This window comes from Sturnira hondurensis, unplaced genomic scaffold, assembly GCF_014824575.4.
Source record: "Sturnira hondurensis isolate 20B ecotype Veracruz unplaced genomic scaffold, ASM1482457v3 Scaffold0021725, whole genome shotgun sequence".
Classification (NCBI taxonomy): Eukaryota; Metazoa; Chordata; class Mammalia; order Chiroptera; family Phyllostomidae; genus Sturnira; species Sturnira hondurensis.
Window position 1 is genome coordinate 88,819 of NW_028094356.1, and position 22,948 is coordinate 111,766.

Genomic DNA, 22,948 nt, shown 5'->3' on the forward strand with positions numbered 1-22,948 from the left:
CTGGCTACTGCGTGGGGCTCCTGGACCACAGGTGACGCCTGCCCATCCTGGAGACACAATTTACCTTGGCTCTTCTTCCACTACAGTGACCCTGCCCACCCCGTGGCGGCCAGAAGGCCGGGGGTAGGGGGTGGGGGTGGGGGGTGGGAGGGGGTGGGTGGTGTGCATCACTGGGCTGTCCTTGGGAACTGATGGGGACAGAGATATGATGAGGTCTGGGTGTGCCTTGTGGGGGGGACACAGAGAAAAGAAGGGCTCCAGTCGGAAAGAGGGGGCTCCTGGCTTTCGGGTGCTAGGCCTTAGCCTTGCACATTGGATGTGACCTGTGCTCTGGATGGTGGCCAATTCTGCACCGTTGAGGTCACTCAGGCCTGTGTAGATAAAAATGAGTCTGTTCCAGATCGTGTTACTTCTCCCCTTTTTATTAAACTTACTGTAGGCAAAACATTACTTGATTTGGTGTCCGCAGGGCTAACAGGACCTGGGGAAACTTACAGTTATACTGGGGTCTGTGGTGCTAGAAGTAATTGGTGCCTGAGCCACTTTCTTTCCCCTCTTCCCTTTCCGCCCCAAGTTCTACTTTGGAAATGAGAGGTCTGACACATTAAATTCAAATGTCGCCAGGAATACTCAGATGCTAAGGGTAAGCTGGGTCAGTGCTGGGACTTCCTGGGCCCAGTTGTAACCCATGACAGGGATATGATTCAGGCCTGCTTGCTTCCTCCTCTGTGTGGTTTAGAACTGATGGGGGAAATGTCAGAACTGACAGAGGATGTCAAAGGTAATCTGTGGATTCAAGTACTGCAGTGTTGTTGTACTGCTGGGGCTAAGTACTGTGCACAGTGATCACATGAATGATGTGATTGCTAATATGGGGTGTGTTTCAGTGTTTCATGACTAGTGAGTAATTACATCTTTCATTTTATGCCAACACAGATAGAAAGGGTACAATTTTTGTTGTACTCGGGGTCAGTAGACTAAGTGTTTAAAATTATATGAGGCTAATTCCAATCCAAGTCATTTGATTACAATCTAGTACATTAGAGTTAACTACAGCCAGTAACAGTAGAGTGCAGTTAAAATGAATGGAATCACTGGTCTTGTCCACTTATACCAGTGATTTTCAAGGGGGTGTGCAGCAAGAACTTTTAAAATATGCAATATCTGACTATGGGGGGATCCCTCAAACCCGGAATTATCTTCTGGAGAGCAGACCCGTTTAGTCCAGGCTTCCTGGACTAGGTGAGCAGTCTAGGAACCCATCTGTATCGGTGTACTAGCAGGCATTGTTCTTCTAACAGTTCAGAGGCTGCATTTGCCTTCAGTGAATTGTGTTTTAAAGACTCAGTGATGATTTATGAAGGTACCTACCCATGCCATGTGATGCCCTTTGTTCACCATCAGGGTGAGAGACTGGGAGAGGAGACAGGGGCTACTAGACTATTCCTTGTATCTGAGCACGTGAAGGAATTACCAAAAAGGCTTGACTGATACGTAGAACATTTGGTGAAAAGATGCCCTACATACACGGAAAACTGGAGAAATGGAGTGGGGAGAGGCAATATTAACATAGTGATTAAGAGAGTGAACTCCAGAATCACACACACCTGGTTTCCAACCCTTTCTCTGCGACTTGTAGCCCTGTGACTTCAGGGATAAGACACTTACAGAATGAAGACTTGATTTCTTTGCTTGTCCAATGATGATATTCTCAGTGGGCCTCACAGACTTGTAAGGATCTTTTAGGAAAAGTGCTAACATAAGACCTAGTGCATAATATGTACTCAAAGAAGTATTATTTTTCTGAAGTTAAAACTGTTAAGTATAAGTATTAGCTATTGTTTTTAAAAAATATTTAATTTTAGAGAGGGGAAAAGAAGAAGAAAGAGAGGGAGAGAAACATGGATGTGAGAGAGAAACATCAATCAGCTGCTTCTTGCACAAGCCCTGACTGGGGACCAAACCTGCAACCCAGGCATGTGCCCTGATGGGGAATTGATGGTGACCCTTTGCTTTGTGGGTCGACGCCGAATCAACTGAGGCACACTGGTCATGGCTGTTTTTCTTAAATTTTTTTTCCTTCTTTATTTATTTGGTAAATGTTTTGCTACTATCCTTGGTACCTATTTCTACTGCAGTCTTTTTCAGTTGGTTTTCTTAAACTTTTTGAAGCCCATTTTGCTGCATTCTCTTATCAAATTTAAGAGTAATCCATGCTCTGGCTGGTGTGGCTCTGTGGATTGAGTTTCCACCTAAGAACCAAAAGGTCTCTGATTTCATTCCCAGTCAGAGCACACGTGTGGGTTGCAGGCCACACCCTGAGTTGGGGGCGTGCAAGAGACAACCTGTCTGTGTTACATTCCCTCTCTGCCTCCTTCCCCTCTCTCTCTAAAAAATGAGTAAATAAAATCTTTTTTTTAATAAAAAAAGATTTTATTTATCTTTAGAGAGAAAGGGAAGGAGAGAGGGAAAGAAATATCAATGTATGGTTGCCTGTCATGCGTCCCCTGCTGGGAACTGGCCTGCAACCCAGGCATGTGCCCCAACTGAGAATCGAACTTCGATTGTGTGGTTCGCAGGCCCGCACTCAATCCACTGAGCTACACCAGCCATGGCATAAAATCTTTTTTTTTTTTACAGGGCCTGGCACAAATAATGCCCCCTTTTTATTACAAAATTTTTTTATACAAAATCATAAACATGTAATTCTGTAACATAACAATATCACACTCAAGCACACCAAATGACATTTTAGGTGAAATGTTCAAATTAAAACTATAAATTATTACACCCATATTATTACCCTAACAACCACACTCAAGCAGGAAAATCTTTAAAAAATAAAAAGTATTTCACTGGTTTTAGCTGCCTTTGGAATAGGCCATTACATAGTTTGGTAATTATGCTCATTGTGTTTTATTGCTGATACATTTCCTAATTGTTTCATGATTTCTTTTTGTCTTGGCCAGAACTATTAGAACAAAGTTACCCAAGTATCAGATAATAGATGTCTGTATTGTGTATCTATTTGAGAAACAAGAGAACTGCGCCTAATATTTGTTTTATCAGTGATGTTGGTGGCTGCTGAAGGAGGTAATCTTTGTCATGTTAAGGAAGTATGGGAAGTATTTTCTGTTTAAGGACTGTTATCATAAGAGGAATATCCATTTTTTATGGTGAACGTATCTTCTGCTAAACGATTTTCCTGTGTATCCTGGGTAAACCTCCAGGGCTATGAAAGGGTATCCTGTTGATTTATTGTTTTGTATTTATTTAGCAATTTGTATAGGACACAAATATAATTTTACCCTTAAAGGCTATCAGCAGTCATCTTCAACTGAGACATGTGTGAGAGCTAAAAAAAGTAATGCTTCCCACCTTCTATTTTCTTCTAGCTGGGCTAATACTTAAATTAACAAAGTAACAGGAGAAAATCAAAGTTTTAATACATGTGCATGGGGAACTCACATAGGTTTGAAAATTCCAAAGATCGAGAGGCAACCTTGGGTATGTAAGGTACTTTTGGACAAAGGAGAAAATGGGGGCTTCTCAGATATGAGAAGCGAGGAGGGGTGCATTGCGGGTAGATGAGGAAGAGTGGAACACACACGGCACGAGAATTTTGCCAGGCAAATCAGAGACAGTGGGACGAGGCGGGTATCTAGCTATCTGCCCCTGCCTGAAGCCTTCCTGTTTACCATACTTTGTACAAATCAGGCTCAGTTGACATCCTCAAATCTTCCAGAAGTCAGTTTCTCTGTCTGAATCTCTTGGGCAGGAAAGGAGGGAGGGTCAAAGGTTTTTCCCGAGTTTTGTTTCTTAACAGGTTAAAATCAATAGCCCCGAAAGGCATCTTAGGGCAACAGAACTTTGATTCCCTTCAAATGTAATGCTGTTCCGGACTTTTATGAGCTGTGGAGATTGAGCTGTTTTTGCTCCTCTTCTGCATTAGTGTTAATAACTGTTGGATATTAAAGACAGAAGGGGAAACCGATTATCTGGAATACCCCCTTTCTCATACAGGGAACAGAAGTCAAGCACTTCATTCAGGCAGGGTTCCAGAGCTGGGAATGTACACCCTGCCTCCTTCCTGACTTCTCCCTTTTCCTCTGAATGGCCTTGTTTTTCTTTCAGTTCAGTATTTTTCAGGAGACTGAACCTGCTTTATGTTGAGGAACTATTGATCTTTTAGTTTCAAATTTCCATTACACAAAGAAACAAAAATGCACTGATTTCCCCTCAGCAGCAGTAGAGCGCTGAGGGCTGGTCAGGCCAGTGCCTCCCCTGGAGGAGAGGGAAGGCAGGTTGTGCTTTCTTGGTATCAGGGACAGAAAGGTCAGAGTCTAACACAGATTTGTTAGGGACATTACCAGAGACACGGTGCTTTATTAATGGTCTTTCTTAGGTTGGCATTTGCATTTGAATTACTATTCCTTCAACATTTAAGGGGAGAATGTGTGTGGATGGTAACAGTCTTGTGTGGGGTAATGAGGGGGAGCTTTCCTTGGAAAGTAGAATTTGGAACAAACCTAACATGCCCAAGGTACTAAAACTCTGTGCTTTCTCGGTTCACCTAGAAGAGGCTGAGTGACTAGGGGCCACATGACCCAGCAACCTCACTGTGGGTTAAGCCATTTTAGGCCAAAGCCAGAGGTGTCCCTGTCCCAGGCAAGAGATGACCAGTGTGGTAGAATGGGTCCAAAGACATTTGTCTGGGTCTTGACATTTGATTGTATTAGGAATGCTCAAGATCGTGTGTCTTGCTTTGGGATATCTCCTTCTTTTCTAATTACTATTTCAGAAGTGTCCCCGTTTTGTTATTCTTGGAAAATAAGTTTTTGCAGTGCCTGGAGGAAAAGAATTTCCTGAGACCTGCATGGGAGGGTGGGGCTCCATGGTGAGCTCTACTGATGACATAAAAGTAAGGGGGTTCCCTTCCTGACTTCCCAATGTCCCCATCTCCATCTGTCTTGCCGTGGAAAAGGTCCAATCTTGTCTTCAGTAGGGCTAGGACGAAGGTCACTGTGCAGAGTTTTTGGACTCCATATTAAAGTCCAGTCCAGTCCAGCATCTGGCCAGTTTAGCGTGGGTTTTCAGCTGTAGTCCATTGCTGTGCTGCAGTAGTTAGGCTCCTTCTGGGAGCCTGCGTTGGAGTCCCAGTGCCATGGGCCATGTGGCTGCTAAGGCCACGTGGTTATGGAGAGAGCAGGCTAGTGCAAGTGCATTACCTGGTTGGGGGCTGGGGGGACAGAGATTGATTTTTGTTCCTTTGGGATTCTATTAGCTTGTGTTTGGGATGGACCAGGTGTCCTTACAAAATGACTAATCAAGTTCCTAAGTTTCATTGGGGATTGGATGGCTTTACACCCCCTAGTTAGATGGCTTTATACCCCCTAGTTAGACTGGCAGGCCTCTGTTGCCCAGCACTTTTCCCTGCATTCCCCAGCAATCCCATAGCAGAGGCAGAAGGGAAGGGTGTTAATCCCCTTGGAGGAGCAGTTCTGTAGTTCCCTGGAGTGGGAAAAGCTGTAGCTTCCTGCTGAAGCAGACAGGCTCATGCTCCCTATTTTACTGAGCTCGATGTCTAAGTCCCGTTGCTCCCCTTTTCTAACTAAGTACTGATCGTGACAGTTTTACCAGCTGTTTTTCTGAAAATTGATACACAGGCAGCTTTTCCTGATATTAAACCCAGATAAACAAAAATACATGTAATTCTACATCAGTTTTGTATAATGTCTACTTTTATTTGTATCGCTTTTTTCCAGGGCTCCACAAAATCCTCAAGCTGTTTCTGTATCATCAAAGCATAAGTTCTATGCAGAAGCATTTTAATAATGAACACTATCCATTGTATTTTCATGAAAAATTACCTGTATTTTGTTGTGTGTAATGCGCAGATTTTTTGTCCAAATTTTTGCATTTTTAATTTTTAAAGATGCTATTTACTTATTTTTAGAGAGAGGGAAGGGAGAGAGAGTGGGAGAGAAACATCAGTGTGTGGCTGCCTCTCACACACCCTCTGCCTGCACCCCCAGCAACCTAGGCATGTGCTCTGACTGGGGATCAAACCAGTGACTCTTTGATTGGCAGGCCTGCTCTCAATCCCCTGAGCAATACCAGCCAGAGCTTTTGCCCACATTTTTGAGGGAAAAATAAAGATGTGCATTTTGCATGGCTAATAATAATTCTGTAGCTATATAAATGTTTTTAATTCTTTCATTTATGCTTATGTGTTAAAAGTATAACTCCAGAAAGCAATAACAATATCCGTATGTAAAACAATACCTTAGAATATGATCACTGGTTTGTTTCTAAACATAAATAAAAAATTACGTGAAAAAAATAAAATGAAAGATTTTTTTTCCCTCCTACACGGCAAAAGAGCGTAGTGATCTAAGATACGTATGAAAGTCTCAGCAAACCAGGTATATTCGGTTCCCCAATGTTCTGTATAACGAATAAAGAAGAGTTTGAAAACACAATGTTTAAACAATGAGAGCAAAGAAATATATCAGTTATATTCACTATATAGCGTCCAGTGGCTCCTGTGAGAAATTTCCACAAACTCAATTTGCTTCTTCTCTCCTAGTGCTGAAGACCAGAGAAGTTTGAAACAGGTTTCACTGAGTGGAATTGAGGTGTTGGCACGCAGGGCCGAGCTCCCTCTACAGGCTGAAGAGGAGAATCTATCTCCTTGAATTCACAGCTTGCAGAGCTGTGTTCCTTGCACTTGTTGGTTGTCTCCCCTCCCTGGAGTTTCCAACTCAGCAGGGTGGCATCTTGCTTCAGTCCTCACAGTGCTTTGTTCTTTAGTGAAATTTCCTTGTGCCTCCCTTTTGTGAGGATTCATGTGGTTCCATTTCTGGACCACTTGAATGATCTTCCCTATCTCAGTGATAATCTCACCTCAAAGTCCTTAATTTGATCACATCTGCATTCTCTTTTGCTATACATATGAAGAATTACAGATTCTATGGTATTAATGGGGGCCCCTTATTCAGCTATGAGGGGTGAAAAAATAATACTTTTCATTCCAGCTTTTAAATTCTTCTAGCTGGGCTAATAATCCAATGAACAGAGACAGATTAGCAGGAGAAAATCAAATTTTATACAAGTACCTGTGGAATTCACAGAAGCATGAAAATTCCAAAGACAATGAAGCAAAATTTGGTATATATTTTTATTCTGGACAGAGGAGAAGGGGTAGGGGAATGGGTTCTTAGATTTCAGCAGTGGGAATGGGCCACTTACAGGTCATTGAGGAGCAGCCAAACACACATGGCAGGCAGATTTTTGCCTCAAGGGGACGTGGGGTAACCTGGCTACCAGGCCCCTGTTTGGTGCCTTCCTGATATGTCGTTCTTAATTCAAGTTAGGCTGAAGTGAACCTCCTCGATTTCCTTCCTGAAGATGTAGTTTCCTTCTACATCTCTTAGGTAGAAAAGGGGGAAGGTCAAAGGTTCTTTTTGAGTCTTGTTTCTTAATAATGACCTTAAAGTTAATACCCCAAAAGGCAGCTAGCTTCCTTTCCAGGTGGCAAAACCTTGGTCTTCTTCATAGTTTGGGGGCCATTATGTTAATCAGTGGTGATGGCAGTTACAAATGAAAGGCCTGCTGGGGAAGAATGGGCTAGCTCTGCAGTCTTCACAGGTCTTTCAGTTAGATACCTCCCTTCATGCCCCCCAACTGCTGCTCCTGCTCTCCCCTTTTCTTGTTCTGTAGGTTCCCACTCACTGCTCAGATGAGTCATTTCCCCACTGGGAAATACTAGTTTGGTAAATGTTTTGAGAGATGCTGTTCCCTCAGAGACCCCTCCTCCAGGGCCTGCCCTGCTATAACTGCAACTCCTGAGTGGCAGGCCCTTCCCTGCCTTTGTCCTCTCTACTGGTTCCTCCTGGACACACCCTTCAGGCTCTGTCTTGAGTGATGACTTTCAGGGTAGCAGTCCAGACATGGGGCATTGTCCCTGAGTACATCATGTCTCCCTCCTTAGCTTGTGACAAGAGAAATTTTTAGATGGTCTAAATTAAAGTGACAGCAGTCATTGGGTGAGGGAGACAGAACACTTGGCCTGTTAATAGCTGTGGACCAGCTCTGACAAAAGGCTGCTCATTCTGCTGTGTATCCTGTGTTGGGATTTAGGATCGATTTCTCAGCAGCTATTTCCATAACTATCCAAAAGAGATAATAGCCAGAAGCCATCAAATCCCAGGAGCCCTGCTATCTGGACCTCAGGAGCCTTGACTTGCTCTTTACACATGAACTTGCCAGTCCACAGCTACTCTACAGGTGCAGACACTTCCTTGCTGACTCTGTGCCTACCCCAGAGCTGGCCCTGCTTTAGCTTCTCCCACCCCCTTAATCTGTAGCTACTGTCATTTCTTTTACAGTGGCTTGCATCTCCAGGGTACCCTAAAATGGAGTCTTCTCTTCTACATTATAAAAACATTCAACCATCTTTTCTTATGTTACTTTGTGATTGGATTTATCTTAGGAATGATTTTTGAATTATAAAGTAATGCTTATAAGGCCATATGACACACCAAACAATGCAGAAACAGAACCAAAAGTGCATAACTCCTTTACTGACCTCTCCCCCGGGAAGCTGACTAGGGTAAGTGGCTGAGTGTGTGTCTTTCTCCATTTTCTCTGGGCTCACAGACAAGTGTGCAGGTACAAATCCTCCACCTTCCTCCCACAAAACAGGATCATATTATAAACTGAACTTTCATTTTCTTTTTACCTAATATTAGAAATACCCAAAATAATTTTGAGGTTTGCCCCAAAGAAATAGAGTTTTGGATCTTCACATATTTGCTGGTAGACCCAACGTGTCAGTGGTAACTATGAACAGAGTGAGTTGCAGTCAATGTGTAAACCTATGGTTATGCAATACTGATTTTAAGTCCTTTGTTTCAGACTTACCATCATGGACGCTGTGTCGGAAGCAAATGGTACTTTTGCCGTAAGCCTGTTGAGAAAGCTGGGTGAAGACAACTCAAAAAATGTGTTTTTCTCTCCCATGAGCATCTCCTCTGCCCTGGCCATGGTCCTCCTGGGGGCAAAGGGAAACACCGCTGCCCAGATGGTCCAGGTACGTGTCAGACGCCATTTCTGACAACAGTAAACACTATTAGTTTGTCAGTTAACTGTTCTTCCACCTTTCAAATCCCAAAAGACTTACTCTCTGGTAGTGTTTCGAGGCTGTGGGTAAAATGTTGCCAGGGAGGGACATGTTAGCCCTGTGCAAGTGCCCTGGGGTGAGCACCCCTGATCTCTTAGGGATGGAGTGGAACCCTCTAGTCAGGAGAACGAGTGGTTTTACCACCCCCTGGTAATGGTTTGTCTAGGAGTTTGTGAGTAGATTCAAAGTCACAAGGTCCAGGGTGAGTCCTGTGGTGGTCTTTGGGTACTGCACATGCTTTTGAATTGTTAAAAAATTTATTTTAATTTTCTTATTTAACTGTAAAACCTTTCCGTGGTGTTTCATTTATTTGTTGTTGAGTAAGTACCACCCCAAAACTTAGCACTTAACATGAAGATTTACTCTGGGTGGATTAGCTGGTGCTTCTGTTCCACTTGGCTCTGCTGAGTCACTGGAGTGGGGCCTCAGGCCTCTTCTATCCAGGTGGCCTCCTCTGTGGGCTGCCTCCATCCCTAGGCCTCCCACACATGGTGTCTCTTTGGTAGGGTACTTGGGCTTCTTCATAGGACAGTGTCTAGCTTGAAATTGGAGAACCTTAAAAGAGTAAGTACTTATCAAGCCTCTGTTCTGTCACATGTTCTTAGTCACAGGGCCAGAGTTGGCCCCCAGAGGGGCTGTACAGGGCATGAATGTGAAGGACACAGCTCATTGGGGCCCCTCCCTGAGAGCCATGGTCTGCCTTCTGTCTCCTAATGGTTCACAGCCCTTGCATAGGTAAGATACACTTAACCCTCCCAAGACCACAGAGTCTAATATCATCATGGGGCCATACTCAGGTTTGAAATTAAGGAGAAAGAGGATATTGGGCTACTCAGTGTGGTTCCTGGGTGCAGAGCTTTGTGAACTATAGAAAACTTATTGCCCCTTCAGCTCCCAATATGCAGTGGTGACAATATGCAGTGGACATGCCCTTCACATATTGGAAAAGGAGGTGTCTCAGACTGCTAGAGCTGCCATAACAAAGTACTACACAATAAGTGGTCTGAACAAGAGAAATTTCCTGGCTGCTGTTGCTCAGTGGATTGAACACCAGCCTGTGAACCAACAGATTGCCAGTTCATCCCAGTCAGGGCACATGCCAGGATTGGGGCCAGGTACCCAGTAGGGGGTGCACAAGAGGTAACCCACTATACACTGATATTCCTCTCCCTCTCTTTTCCCTCTCTTTCTCTAAAAATAAATAAATAAATGAAATCTTTCAGAAAAACACATTGAAAAAGCCCCAGAAAATTATTTTCTCCCAGTTCTGGAGGCTGGAAGTCTAAGAAAAGGTGTCAGCAGGTATTCTAAACAGTTGTGGGATTTCTGTATAACTTAAATCTGCTTCATCAGACAAAAGCACATGTCTAGTACCTGTTTGAGGCAGGACTCTGTGCTGGGGGACAATGTCCTTAAGATGCTCAGAAGGCCTCTTTGCCTAGCAAGAGGGTCTGTGAGGCATTTCCTTAATTTTTCTAAGATTTTCACAAAGCGGATCTTTATCTTGACCTTTGGGTCTGTGCCTTGGATTTGACTATTGCCCTGAGATCACTTCTCATTTTTAGAATCATTTGCCTGCTGGAGAGGCTGGGAATAAGAAACATTAGAAACATTTTTATTTTCTACCCAGCAAGTCCTACATTGGAAATGTTTCTTTTAAATCTGCCTGAAAATGAAACAATTTTTTCTTTAGCTCATGCTTAAGTTCCCATACTTTAACCCTAGGAGCTAAAAAAAACCCACATGTTTTGGAACATCTCTTTAACCAGATTCATGATTGATTGGCAAAACATACAACCTCTCCCTTCATTGCAGGTGACAGTCTGTCCCGTTCTTCTGCCGGTACATGCATGATCTTCCTTTCTCCAGCCTTTGGTAGGAATGTCTGCACTGCCCTCCTAGCCTCTACTCACCGTCTCCTGACCCCTTTCATTCAGCCTCTGTCAGCTGCCCAGGTTGGAAGCAAGTGCCAGACTCACTTTAGGTTTCTGTTATGGCACAACTCCATGTCTAGATTGCTGCATGGATCTTCTGTGGCTGGGAAACTAAATGACAATGGTTGATTGCTTTTCAGATTTTGTGGCCTGACCCCAGGGTGCCAGCTGGGATCACTCATGGTCCAAGAAAGGCCTCTGTCACGTGTCTGGGGCCTCAGGCTGGCTGTTGGCTGATGCCGCCATTCTACAAGTAGCTTTCCCCCTGAGGTGCTGCTCTCCAGGGCTTTCTACCCAACTTCCATGGACAGCTCGAACTTCCTTACAGCATGGTGGCTGGGGTGCAGGAGAAGGCCCAGTGTCACTTCTCTTGCATTCTGTGCTTAGAGCCATCACAGGACCAGTATGCACCCAGGATGGGGCGGGGGGTGGGGGAGGCTGCATCTTCGGTGTCAGGGTGGCCTGTCTTTTCTAGAATGAAAAGCCTTATTTTTAGACAGACTACAGGTATTGAGCACCGAGAAACTGGGTTTGCGAGGGGCCTTTTCTTCTCCTGCCAGTGCAGACAGGGCTCTTACTCCGTGCAGGAAGTATTATAGGGATCGAGTGGCTTTCAGGTTACTTTCTGTCTTTAATGGAATGAATCTTCTTTAAAGCGGTAGTGAGGATCTGAACAATTCTTAGACAGAGTTTAGTGTTGTATCCAGTTTCCTGAAGTCCAAGCATGCTGAAGTTGAACATTTTTATTCTGTTTTTTATTTTAGGCACTTTCTTTAAGTAAAAGCGGAGGTGCAGGTGAAGATGTCCACCAGGGTTTCCAGTCACTTCTCACCGAAGTTAACAGGACGGGCACACAGTACTTGCTTAGAACTGCCAACAGGCTCTTTGGAGGAAAGTCTTATGCTTTCAACTCAGTGAGTTATCCTTGCCATTTTTCACCAAGAAATGAAAGATCACAATGTGGCGGGGAGAGGGGTCATGTGGTACAGCAGAAACCTGGTGGGCTACAAATTTGCCCCATGTATATGAGCTCAGGACTCACGCACTTTCTTAAACTCTCAGTTTTACCCTCTGTAAAATGCTCCGTATCACCAATACTGTCTAAATACTAATGCAGCTTAAGTGAATTATTATTATTTAAAAAGTGACATACAGTACAGTACAATTCAAGGTGACTTAGCCAAAACAAACAAAAGATTAAAATGGTATTTCTAATTATTATTTTTTACTTATTGGTAGTTTTTTGTGCAGTGTGAGTTGTTAAACTTTTTTCACATGGTCCAAGAGTGAGATACTTTGTTTATTCCAATTCAGAATTTTTGTAGGTCCTTATTTGTCTAAGTATATTGGTTTTTTTATAATACTATTCAAATTTTCAAAAAGCACTCATGTGATTTGTGAATATAGACTTCTTATTTAAGAACACAAAAAGGCAGACAAAGCAAGAGCACTCAATTTTTCTTTTCCATACCCTATTGCTCCCCTCCCTCATATAAGAACTTTTATAGATTTGAAGTTTGTATTCCCCATACATATAGGAATTTTTCCCCTGTATAATGCCATTATACCATAAATATTGTTTTGTAATTTGTTTCTTTCCAACTAACACCATGACTTAAATTATTTGCATCTTAGAATATGTGGATTTACCTTACACTTTAACTATTATTTGGTATTCTTTTTTTTTCATCATTTTTTCTTAGCTTTGTTTTTCTCATAGGAAGATACTTGCACTGTTTTTAGAGAGGAGGGGAGGAGAGAAAGATAGAGAGATACAGAATGAGAAGGAAAGAGGAAAAGAAACATTAGTGTGAGAAAGAATTATCCAACGGTTGCCTTTCTTATGTACCCTGACTGGAGATCGAACCTGTAACCAAAGAATGTGCCATAATGGGAATTGAACTGGCAACCTTTTGGTGTATGGGAAAGTGCTCCTACCAACTGAGTCACTTGACCAGGGCCTGAATTTTGGGAGTTTTTCTTGTTTGTTTGTTTAAATTTATTTTTATTTTCTCTTTTTGGTTGTCTGATATTCTTTTTTTCCCTTTAGTTTTGTTGTTGACATTAATTCAGATGTCCCCATTTTTCCCCACTTTGCCATATCCACCCAACCTCTAAAACCCCTTCCCTTTGGCAATCACCTGTCTGTTGTCTGCATTTGGGCAGTGCGTACATGTTCCTTGGCTAATCCCTTCACCTTTCATCCAGTCAGTCCTCCCTGCTGACAGCTGTCAGCCTGTTCATGTGTCCATGTCTCTGTTTCTATTTTATTCATCAGTCTATTTTATTAATTACATTCCACATATAAGTGAGATCATATAGTATTTGTCTTTCTCTGGCTGGCCTATTTCACTTAGCATAATAGTGATCAGTTCACCCATTCTCCATTCTGTAAAAAAGATAAGAATTCTTTCTTTTTATTTGTGCATACTATTCTACTGTATAAATGTACAACACCTTTTAATCTACGCATCTACTGATGGGCACTTGAGCTGTTTCCATATCTTCCCTATATTGTAAATAATGCTGCTATGAGTTAAGGGTACCCATATTCTTTTGAATTGGCATTTCAGGATTCTTAAAATATATTCCCAGAAGTAGGATGTCTGGGTGAGAAGGCAGTTCCATTCTTCCATTTTTCCACAGCTGCTGTGGACAACTCCATACTGTTTTCCACAGTGGCTGTGCCAGTCTTCATTCCCCCCAGCAGTGCACTAGGGTTCCCTTTTCTCCACATCCTTGCCAGCACTTGTGTGTTGACTTATTGTTGGTAGGCATTCTGGCAGGTGTAAGATGATATGTTGTTGTGGTTTTAATTTGCATCTTTCAAATGATTAATGACACTGATGATTTTTTTCATATGTTTATTGGTCATCTTTATGTTCTCTTTAGATAATTGTCTACTCAGGTCCTTAGTCCATTTTTAAATTGTATTGTTTGTCTTCCTGGTATTGACCTGTGTTAAGTTCTTTACATATTTTGAAAATTAACCCCTTTTCAAATGTATCATTGGTAAATATGTTTTCCCCTACAGTGGATTCCCTTTTTATTTTGTTGTTGGTTTCTTCTGCTGTGCAGAAGCTTTTTAGTTTGAAGTATTAAATAGTTGCATTTGTTTATTTTTTCCTTTGTTTCCCTTACCCTAAGAGACATATTGGCAAAATATTGTTATGAAACTTGTCTGAGATTTTACTGCCTACGTTTTCTTCTAGGATTCATATGGTTTTTTGACTTACATTTAAGTCATTTATTTATTTTGAATTTATTCTTGTGTATAATGTAAGTTGGTAGTCCAGTTTCATTTTTTCATGTGGTTGGGCAATTTTCCCAACACCATTTGTTGAAGAGACTGTTTTTAGTCCATTTTATGCTCTTGCCTCCTGTGTCAGACAGCCATGGTTGACTTTTGGGCTTTCTGTTCTGTTCCATTGATCTATAGGCCTGTTCTTATGCCAGTGCCAGGCTGTTTTGATTACCACGACCTTGTATAGTTTCATATCAGGTATTGTGTTACCTCCACGTTTGTTCTTTTTTCTCAAGATTGCTGAGGCTGTTTGGGATGGTTTTTTTGGTTCCAAATACGTTTTTGGAATTTTTTTCTAGATCTGTGAAATACGCTGTTGATATTTTAATAGGAATTTTGTTGATTCTATAGCTAGTGTGGAATCTTTAGATAGTATGGATATTTTAATGATGTTAATTCTTCTAATCCATGAACATGGTATATGCCTCAACTTATTTGTATCTTCCTCAATGTCTTTCTTCAATGTCCTGTAGTTTTCCAAATACAGGTCTTTTACCTCCTTGGTTAAATTTATTCCTAGATTTCTTATTTTTGTTGTTGTAATAATATATTTAATTATTTTCTTAGTTTCTTTTTCTTATAGTTTCTTATTGGTATATAGAAATGCCACCACTTTGTGAATAATTTTGTATCTTTGCCAAATTTGTTTATTAGATCTAGTAGCTTTTGGGGGGAGTTTTTAAGGTTTTCTATACACAATATCATCTCATCTGTGAATTATGACAGTTGTACTTCCTCCCGTCCAATTTGGATGCCCTTTTTTTCTTCTTGTCTGATTGCTTTGGCTAAGACTTAAGTATTATGATGAATAAGATTGTTGAGAGCAGACATCTCTCTCTCGTTCCTGGTTTTAAGGGAAACACTTTTATATTTTGCCCATTGAGTATGATTTTGGCTGTGGGTTTGTCATATATGGCCTTCATTTTGTGGAGGTATGTTATCTGCTCTTTTTAAGTATGCGTGTACTGTAATCATTCTTCCATTGATGTGCATTTAGTTTGTACCCAACCTGAGCCATATGGGTGATATGGCCTTGTAAAAGAAAGTAAGGGAGTGAAGTCTTAAGTGAATATTAGAAAATATTGTGAAATTGCTGTCCAAAATGCTCTAGGCACACCACAGTGTGATACTTTATTTTTACAACTTGCTTTACTTATTTTTATCAGTCTTAGAGATTTTCTAGTTGATTATCATCTTTTTATAAGCCTATTTATAAAGAAAAGCAGAACTTTCAATAATTACAAAGAGATGGTCTCAGGATTACCTGTGATTACAGCAACAAATTAAGGAATACACACAAACACACAACCAAAGAAGTAAAAATAATGACAAAAACATAAATACAGAGGGCTTGAGTAAAAAAGTAGTGCTTTTAGAATGTATGAGAATATAAGCAACTATCAACTTAAAATAGACTGCTATTAACATAGTGTGGTATGTACAATGCACATCATAACCACAAACCAAAATTCTACAAGAGATATACAAGCAATAAAGAGAAAGAAATGCAAACACACTGTAGAAAGTCATCAGTGTTGAAGAGAAGAGATCAAGACAAGAGAAAAGAACAGAGCAGAGAACTACAAAAACAATCAGAAAACAATAAAATGGCAATAACTACATACCTATGAATAGTTACTTCAAATGTAAATGGACTAAACACACCAATTAAGAGACATAGGGTGGCTTAATGGCCGAAAAGAAAAACATCTGTACATAGGTTGACTATGGCTCAGATTGAAAGATCCATATAGACTGAAAGTAAATGGACTGGAAAAAATTGAAAAATGATAAAATATAACATCAAAGTAAAAGAAATGACATCAATACTTGTATCGGACAAAATAGACTTTAAAACAAAGTTGGTAAAAATAAACAAAGATGGGCATTTCATAGTGATAAGGGGATCAATCCAACATGGGGTTATAACTGTTTTAAACATTTATGCACCCAAAATAGGGGCACCTAAATATGTAAGTCAAATATTGACAGACTTAAAGGAAGAGGTAGATAGTAATACAGTCATAGTAGGGGACTCTGACATTGACATCAAGGGATAGTTCATCCAGACAGAAAATCAATAACAAAACAGGATCCATAAATGACACATTAGGCCAGGTGAGCTTAATAAATATCTTTGGAGCATTTCAGCTAAAAGCAAAAGAACATTCTCTTCAAGTGCTCATAGAACATTTCTGAGGATAGAATACAGGCTATACATATAAAATTTTTCATTAAATTAAGAAAATTGAAATCATGTCAAACATCTTCTCTGATCATAATGGTATGAATTCAGAAATAAAGTATAAAAATTAAACTGCAAAACACAAAAACAGGTGGAGGACAAATAACATGTTACTGAACAATGATTGATTGATTAATTGTGATTAATTGATTGTGATTAATTGATTGTGATTGATTAATCACAATATCAAGGAAGAAATCAAAGTGTGTTTATCTTGAGATAATGAACATGAAAACACAATGACCCAAAGTCCTAGTCAGAGCAGTTGGGCAAGAAAAAGAAATAAGAGACATCCAAACAGAAAAGGAAGAAGTAAAATTGTCACTATTTGCAGGTAATATGATACTATATGTAGAAAACCCTAGATGCCACCAAAATACTGTTAGAACTAATGAAGAATTCAATAAAATTGCAAGACATACAATTAATATACAAACAACAATTGTATCTCCATACACTAATAATGACTGGAGAGAGAAATAAAAAAATAATTGTTTCTTAATGTACAAAAGCAACAAAATGAACAAATTACCTAGGAATAATTATAACCCAGGTGAAAGAAGGTGAAAGACTTGTACCTGATAACTATAAAACAGTGAGAAAAGAAATTGAGTAAGGCACGAATAAATCTAAAGATGTGGTATTCTCATGGATAGGAAGAAATTAGTATTGATAAGGTGTCCACAATACCCAAAGCAATGTATAGATTCAATGCAATCCTGATGAAAATACCAGGGACATTTTTTGCAGAACTAGATCAAATGAACCTAAAATTTATTAAAACATTTTTTAAATTGTTGTTCAGGTATAATTTTCTGCCTTTCCCCACCACCCCTCTCCACTACCCCACCCCTCTCCACCTCCCTCCCCTGTTTGCACACACCCCCACCACTTGCTCCTGTCCATGTGTCCTTTATAAATGTTCCTTTAAACCCTTCACCTTTTCCCCCTATAAGGCCCTCCTCTCTCCCCTCTGATCACTGTGAGCATGTTCTCAATTTCAGTCTTTGGTTGTATTTTGCTTGCTTGTTCATTTTGTTGATTAGGTTCCTGTTAAAGGTGAGATCATATGGTACTTGTCTTTCAGTCCCTGGCTTATTTCACTCAGCATAATGCTCTCCAGGTCCATTTATGCTGTTTCAAAGGGTAAGAGCTCCTTTCTTTCTGCTGCATAGAATACCATTGTGTAAATGTCCCATAATTTTTGGATCCATTCATTTACTGATGGGCACTTAGGTTACAGAACTTAGGTTGCAGAACTTGGCTATTGTAAATTGTTCTGCTATGAACATTCAGGTGCATAGGTTCTTTTGTATTGGTGTTTCAGGGTTCTTAGGATATAACCCTAGCAGTGGAATTGCTGGGTCAAAAGGCAGGTCCAATTTCAGTTTTCTGAGGAAATTCAATACTGTTTTGCATAGTGGTTACACCAGTCTTCCATCCCACCAACAGTGTACTAGGGTTCCCTTTTCTCCACATCCTCTCCAAAACTTGTTGTTTGTTGCTTTCTTTATCATGGCCATTCTCAGTGGTGTGAGGTGGTATCTTCTTGGGAACCGCCCTGCCTGGTTTCAGGAACTGTAACTGCCTCCCATGGCTAAGTGAGTGACCTCTGTAAAGTGGGCCACAGGAGACAAAGCTTGTCTCTGGCAACAAGCACTGCTTCTGCTCCTTCCCCTGCCCCCAAAGCATGGTTGACATCTGTGGCAGGTATGACCCCTCAGAGATGGGCAACTTAGGCCAGACATGATCACTTGGGAGGCCATCATAAAAGGACTCGGGGGGCTTCAACAAAGAGAGAGCAATGGACCCTGGTCCACTGGCTATTGTGACATAGCCCGAGTCCCCATTTCCATCTGGGAGAAGTGCTTCCTGGCTCTAATACACTTAAGCCTAAAAATCTATGATGGGGAGGTGCTGCAGCTTCTTGCCTTGCTAAAGTGGTATCCTGGGTAAATGAAGCATAAGAAAGAATATGTAAAAATCCTGTGAAACCTGCTTTGTTTAGAATGCTCTCATTTAAATGATAAGGATCCAAGGAAGAAGGTTGTTCCTCAAAGTTTTATGGCTCATTAGCTACTGACCCTGACTGAGAATAAGCGCTCATATTTCTTTGAATGCTATCTACTGTTTGATCCTTACCTGTATTCTTGTGCAAATGAACCCAATAAAAGTCCCTTGAGCAGGGGGCTCTTGTTCCTTCCCCTTTGAGGAATTGGCCACCTTTCCTCCCCAAGCAGATCATGTCTTGGTAGTGTTTCCTTTCATCTGTGGTGGATGGGGGGACTTTACACGCGAAGTTGCCCCCACAGTATCTCATTGCGGTTTTAACAATCCTACAATTTTTATGAGACCATAATAAATCCTGAATAAACAAAGCAGTTTTGAAGAACAAAGCTGGTGACTCATGCTCACTACCTGATATCAGATCATGCTATAAGGCTATAGTTATCAAAACAACATGATACTGGTATGAAAGCAAACACATAGATCAAAGGAACAGAATAGTTCCGAAGTAAACTCACCAATATGACCAATAAATTTATGACAAAGGAGAAAAGAATATTCAATGGTGTAAAGACAGTCTCTTCAATAAATGATGTTGGGAAACATGCAAAAAGTGAAACTAGATCACTTTCTTATAAGACATGTAAGAAAAAACTCAAAATTGGTTAATAACTTATATGTAAGACCTGAAGCCCAAGCAATCCTAGAAGAAAACATAGGCAATGAACTTTTTGAAGTAACTTTTAACATTTTTTGACATGTCTTCTACAGCAGAAGAAGCAAAAGAAAAAGTAAACAAATGGGACTACATCAAAGTAAAAAGCATCTGCACAGTGCAGGAAACAGTTAACAAAATGAAAAGACAACTAGCTGAGTGGGAAAAGATATTTTCCACTGATACATCTGATTAGGGGTTAATATCCATCATATATAAGGACCAAATACAACTTTACACTAAAAATAAGGAAACCCAAAACAAAACCAAAAAGAATCTAATTAAAATGGGCAGGGGGCCTGAACAGAAATATCTCCAAAGAGGACATACAAATGGCCAGTAGACATATGAAAAGGTGTCAACATCATTACTCATCAGCGAAATGCAAATTAACACCACTGTGAGATATTACCTCACACTTGTCAGAATGGCTATCATCAAAAATCTACAAACAACCAGTGTCAGCGAGGATGTGGAAAAAAGGGACCCTTTGTGCACTGTTGGTGGGATTGTAAATTGGTGCAGCCACTATGGAAAAGAGTATGGAGGTTACTCAAAAAATTAAAAATAGAACTGCAATATGACGCAGAAATTTTACTTCTATGTATTTATCTGAGTTAATTTAGAACTTCAATTTGAAAGGATACATGCACCCTTATGTTCATTGCAGCATTATTTACAATAGGCAAGAAACAGAAGCAACCTAAGTGTCTATCAATAGATGAATGGGTAAAGAAGAAACAATACATATATACTATTAGACACTACTCAGCCATCAAAAGTCAAACCTTGCCATTTGTGACAATGTGAATGGACCTTAAAGGGTATAATACTGAGTGAAATAAGTCAGACAGAGTAAGACATATACTGTATTTGCCATGTATAATGCACACCCACATTTTTGGCCCAAAGTTTAAAAAAAAAAGAAAAAAACCTTTGTTTTAATTTTATAATGAAATTTTTAATTTATTTGTATTTAGATCCCTGTTTTTTGTATTCTAAAGTAATTTTATAATTCTTTTATTTTCAAACATACTATGGTATGAGAAATTTTGTGTAAGAAGGAGTTATACAACTAGAGTTATACTTTTAAGGCATAAGCATAAATAAAATAATTAAAAACATTTATCTCATTATGGAATTAGTATTACCCATGTATAATGCTTATCCTTATTTTTCCCTCAAAAATTGGGGTAAAAAGATGCGCATTACATATGGCAAAATATGGTACTATAATTTCCCTTATATGTAGAATCTAAAGAAAAAAATAAATGAACGAATGAAACAAAAACAAACATAGATACAGAGAACAAAGTGATGATCACCAGATGGGTGAAGGTTGGAGGACTAGGTGAAACAGCTGAAGAGATGAAAAATACAGATTAGAACTTACAAAATAATCACAAGGATGTAAGGTACAGCGTAGGGAATGTAGTCACTTATATTGTATAACTATGTATGGTGTCAAATAGGTTGTAGACTTATGGGGGCAATTAATTTGTAAGTTGTATAAACATCTAAACACTATGTTGGATACCTGAAACTAATGTAATAGTGAATGTCAACTATAATTGAAAAGCGGAAAACAACAACAACAAAACAGCAGAAGAATTGACAAAGCATGAATTATGTGAACATTAAATAAATGATATTTCTAGATCATTTAGTAGAGTGGGTCCAACATGCTGAGGATTCAGATGTTAGGTAAAACAGTACTAATGATAACTCACCTGGTCTTCAACACAACCCTCTGAGATGCAGGTACTGCTGTGTCATCATTGACTGACAGGGGAAGAACAGGGAAACTTGAGAATCGAAGCATACTTTTTAAGGCCACACAGCTATGGAGTCACAGGACTTGTGTTCATACCTATTGTACTATGTTGCCTTTCTTCTACACTGAAAGAGAAATATGAAATTCTGTAATATAAAAACAATCCTGAAAAGTAGAATTAAGTACTTAGCTGCAAACTGTTCAAAAGGAAGATGAGAAAACCATTCCACATTGCCCTGTCATCAAATTCATTGTTTCATTCCATTTGTTTTCCATCAGATTGTCTCCTTTTACGTGGCATAATGTAGGTGTTCATTAATATTATCATTTCACAGATTATATTAACAAAATACAGTTAAAGCTTTTGGGGGGAGTTTCTCTCACTATCTAGAATGATCTACCCAAAATAGTAGCCACTGGACACATGTGGCTCTTTAAATTTCAGTATAGTTAATTAAAGTAAAACAAAGTCAAATGTTTAGTTACTTAGCAGGAGTAGCCACATTTCAAGGGCCAGTCGTCACATGTGGCTTAGATTTAGAACACTTCTGTCCTCACAGAAAGTTGTGGTGGAAGTGGTGGTGAAGAATTACACATTTCCTCTATGTTATGTGAACCAGGAGGAAAAAAAACAAAGACAATAGGCCGTGGTTTTGAAATGTAGAGGGATCTGTGGCTCTTGCTGTGGGCAGGATGTCACTTCCCAAATGCAGTGGCTTGTTGGGAGTGACAATCTGTAGTTGCTCCTTGTAATGTCTTTGTGTTTACCTCATTGATACACAGCCTTAAGGATCTCCCTTAAGGATCTAGCAGTTTTTGATGTGTATTTGACATTCAGATCACTATTGTACTTAGCTTATAAACTAAGATCAGATGTAGCCGAAAATTGATAAGTTGCATTTCAGGTTAATTCCTTATTTATTTATCTTTCAATTTGTTTATTTATTCCCCAATATTTGTATTCCTCGTATTTATTTATTCCTCATATTACATGTAAATCTTAAAATTATCCATGTTCTATTTGTCACAAGAAGGACTTAATCTCTGGCTGGTGTGGCTCAGTGGATTGAGTGCCAACCTGCAAACTAGAGTGTCACCGGTTCAGTTCCCAGTCCAGGCACATACATGAGTTGTGGGCCAGGTCCCCAGTAGGGGGCATGGGAGAGGCAACCACATTGACATTGCTCTTTTTCTTCACTGACATTGCTCTTTTTCTACCTCTCTTTTTCCCTCCCTTCTCCTCTCTAAATATAAATAAATAAAATCTTTTTAAAAAAGGCTTAAGCAGGCAATGTTGCTTGTTTTTCTGAGTGTGCAACTGTGTTGCTTTCTCTCCCAGTCTTTCAAAGACTCCTGCCACAAATTCTACCAAGCAGAGATAGAAGAGCTCGACTTCTTCAAAGCTGCAGAGAAGGCCAGGACACACATAAACTTCTGGGTAGCAAAGAAGACAGAGGTGAAAATATACTGTTATTCTAGTTTAATAGTATTTTAATCAATTTTACTGTTAATTTCTTCATAAGAACATCAAGTGTAAATGAATTTTTTTTTCTCAAAATAACTGTAAACTGCCCTGCCTGAGAACATGAGTTCATGAGCATCATCCTGAGATGCCAAAGTTTTGGGTTTAATCGTGATCAGTGCTCATTCAAGAATCAACCAATGAATGAGTAAAAAGAAGAACAAATCAGTGTCTGTTTGTCTATCTCCCAGACAAAACTCTCTTCTCCCCTCCCCATTCTCCTCCTCCCCCTCACTGTCCCCTTCTTTTCTCTCTTTATCATC

General features: G+C 40.0%; 1 protein-coding gene across 1 annotated transcript; it reads left to right on the forward strand.

Moving 5' to 3' along the window:
* LOC118978274 (serpin B6-like) lies at window positions 1–22,780 on the forward strand. Its single transcript, XM_037033640.1, is given in 5 exon segments — window positions 1–31; window positions 8,920–9,094; window positions 11,883–12,032; window positions 22,503–22,614; window positions 22,617–22,780. Coding segments are annotated over 4 exon segments (555 nt in total). The 5' UTR covers window positions 1–31; window positions 8,920–8,929; the 3' UTR covers window positions 22,745–22,780.
* Window positions 22,781–22,948: the final 168 nt, after the last annotated feature.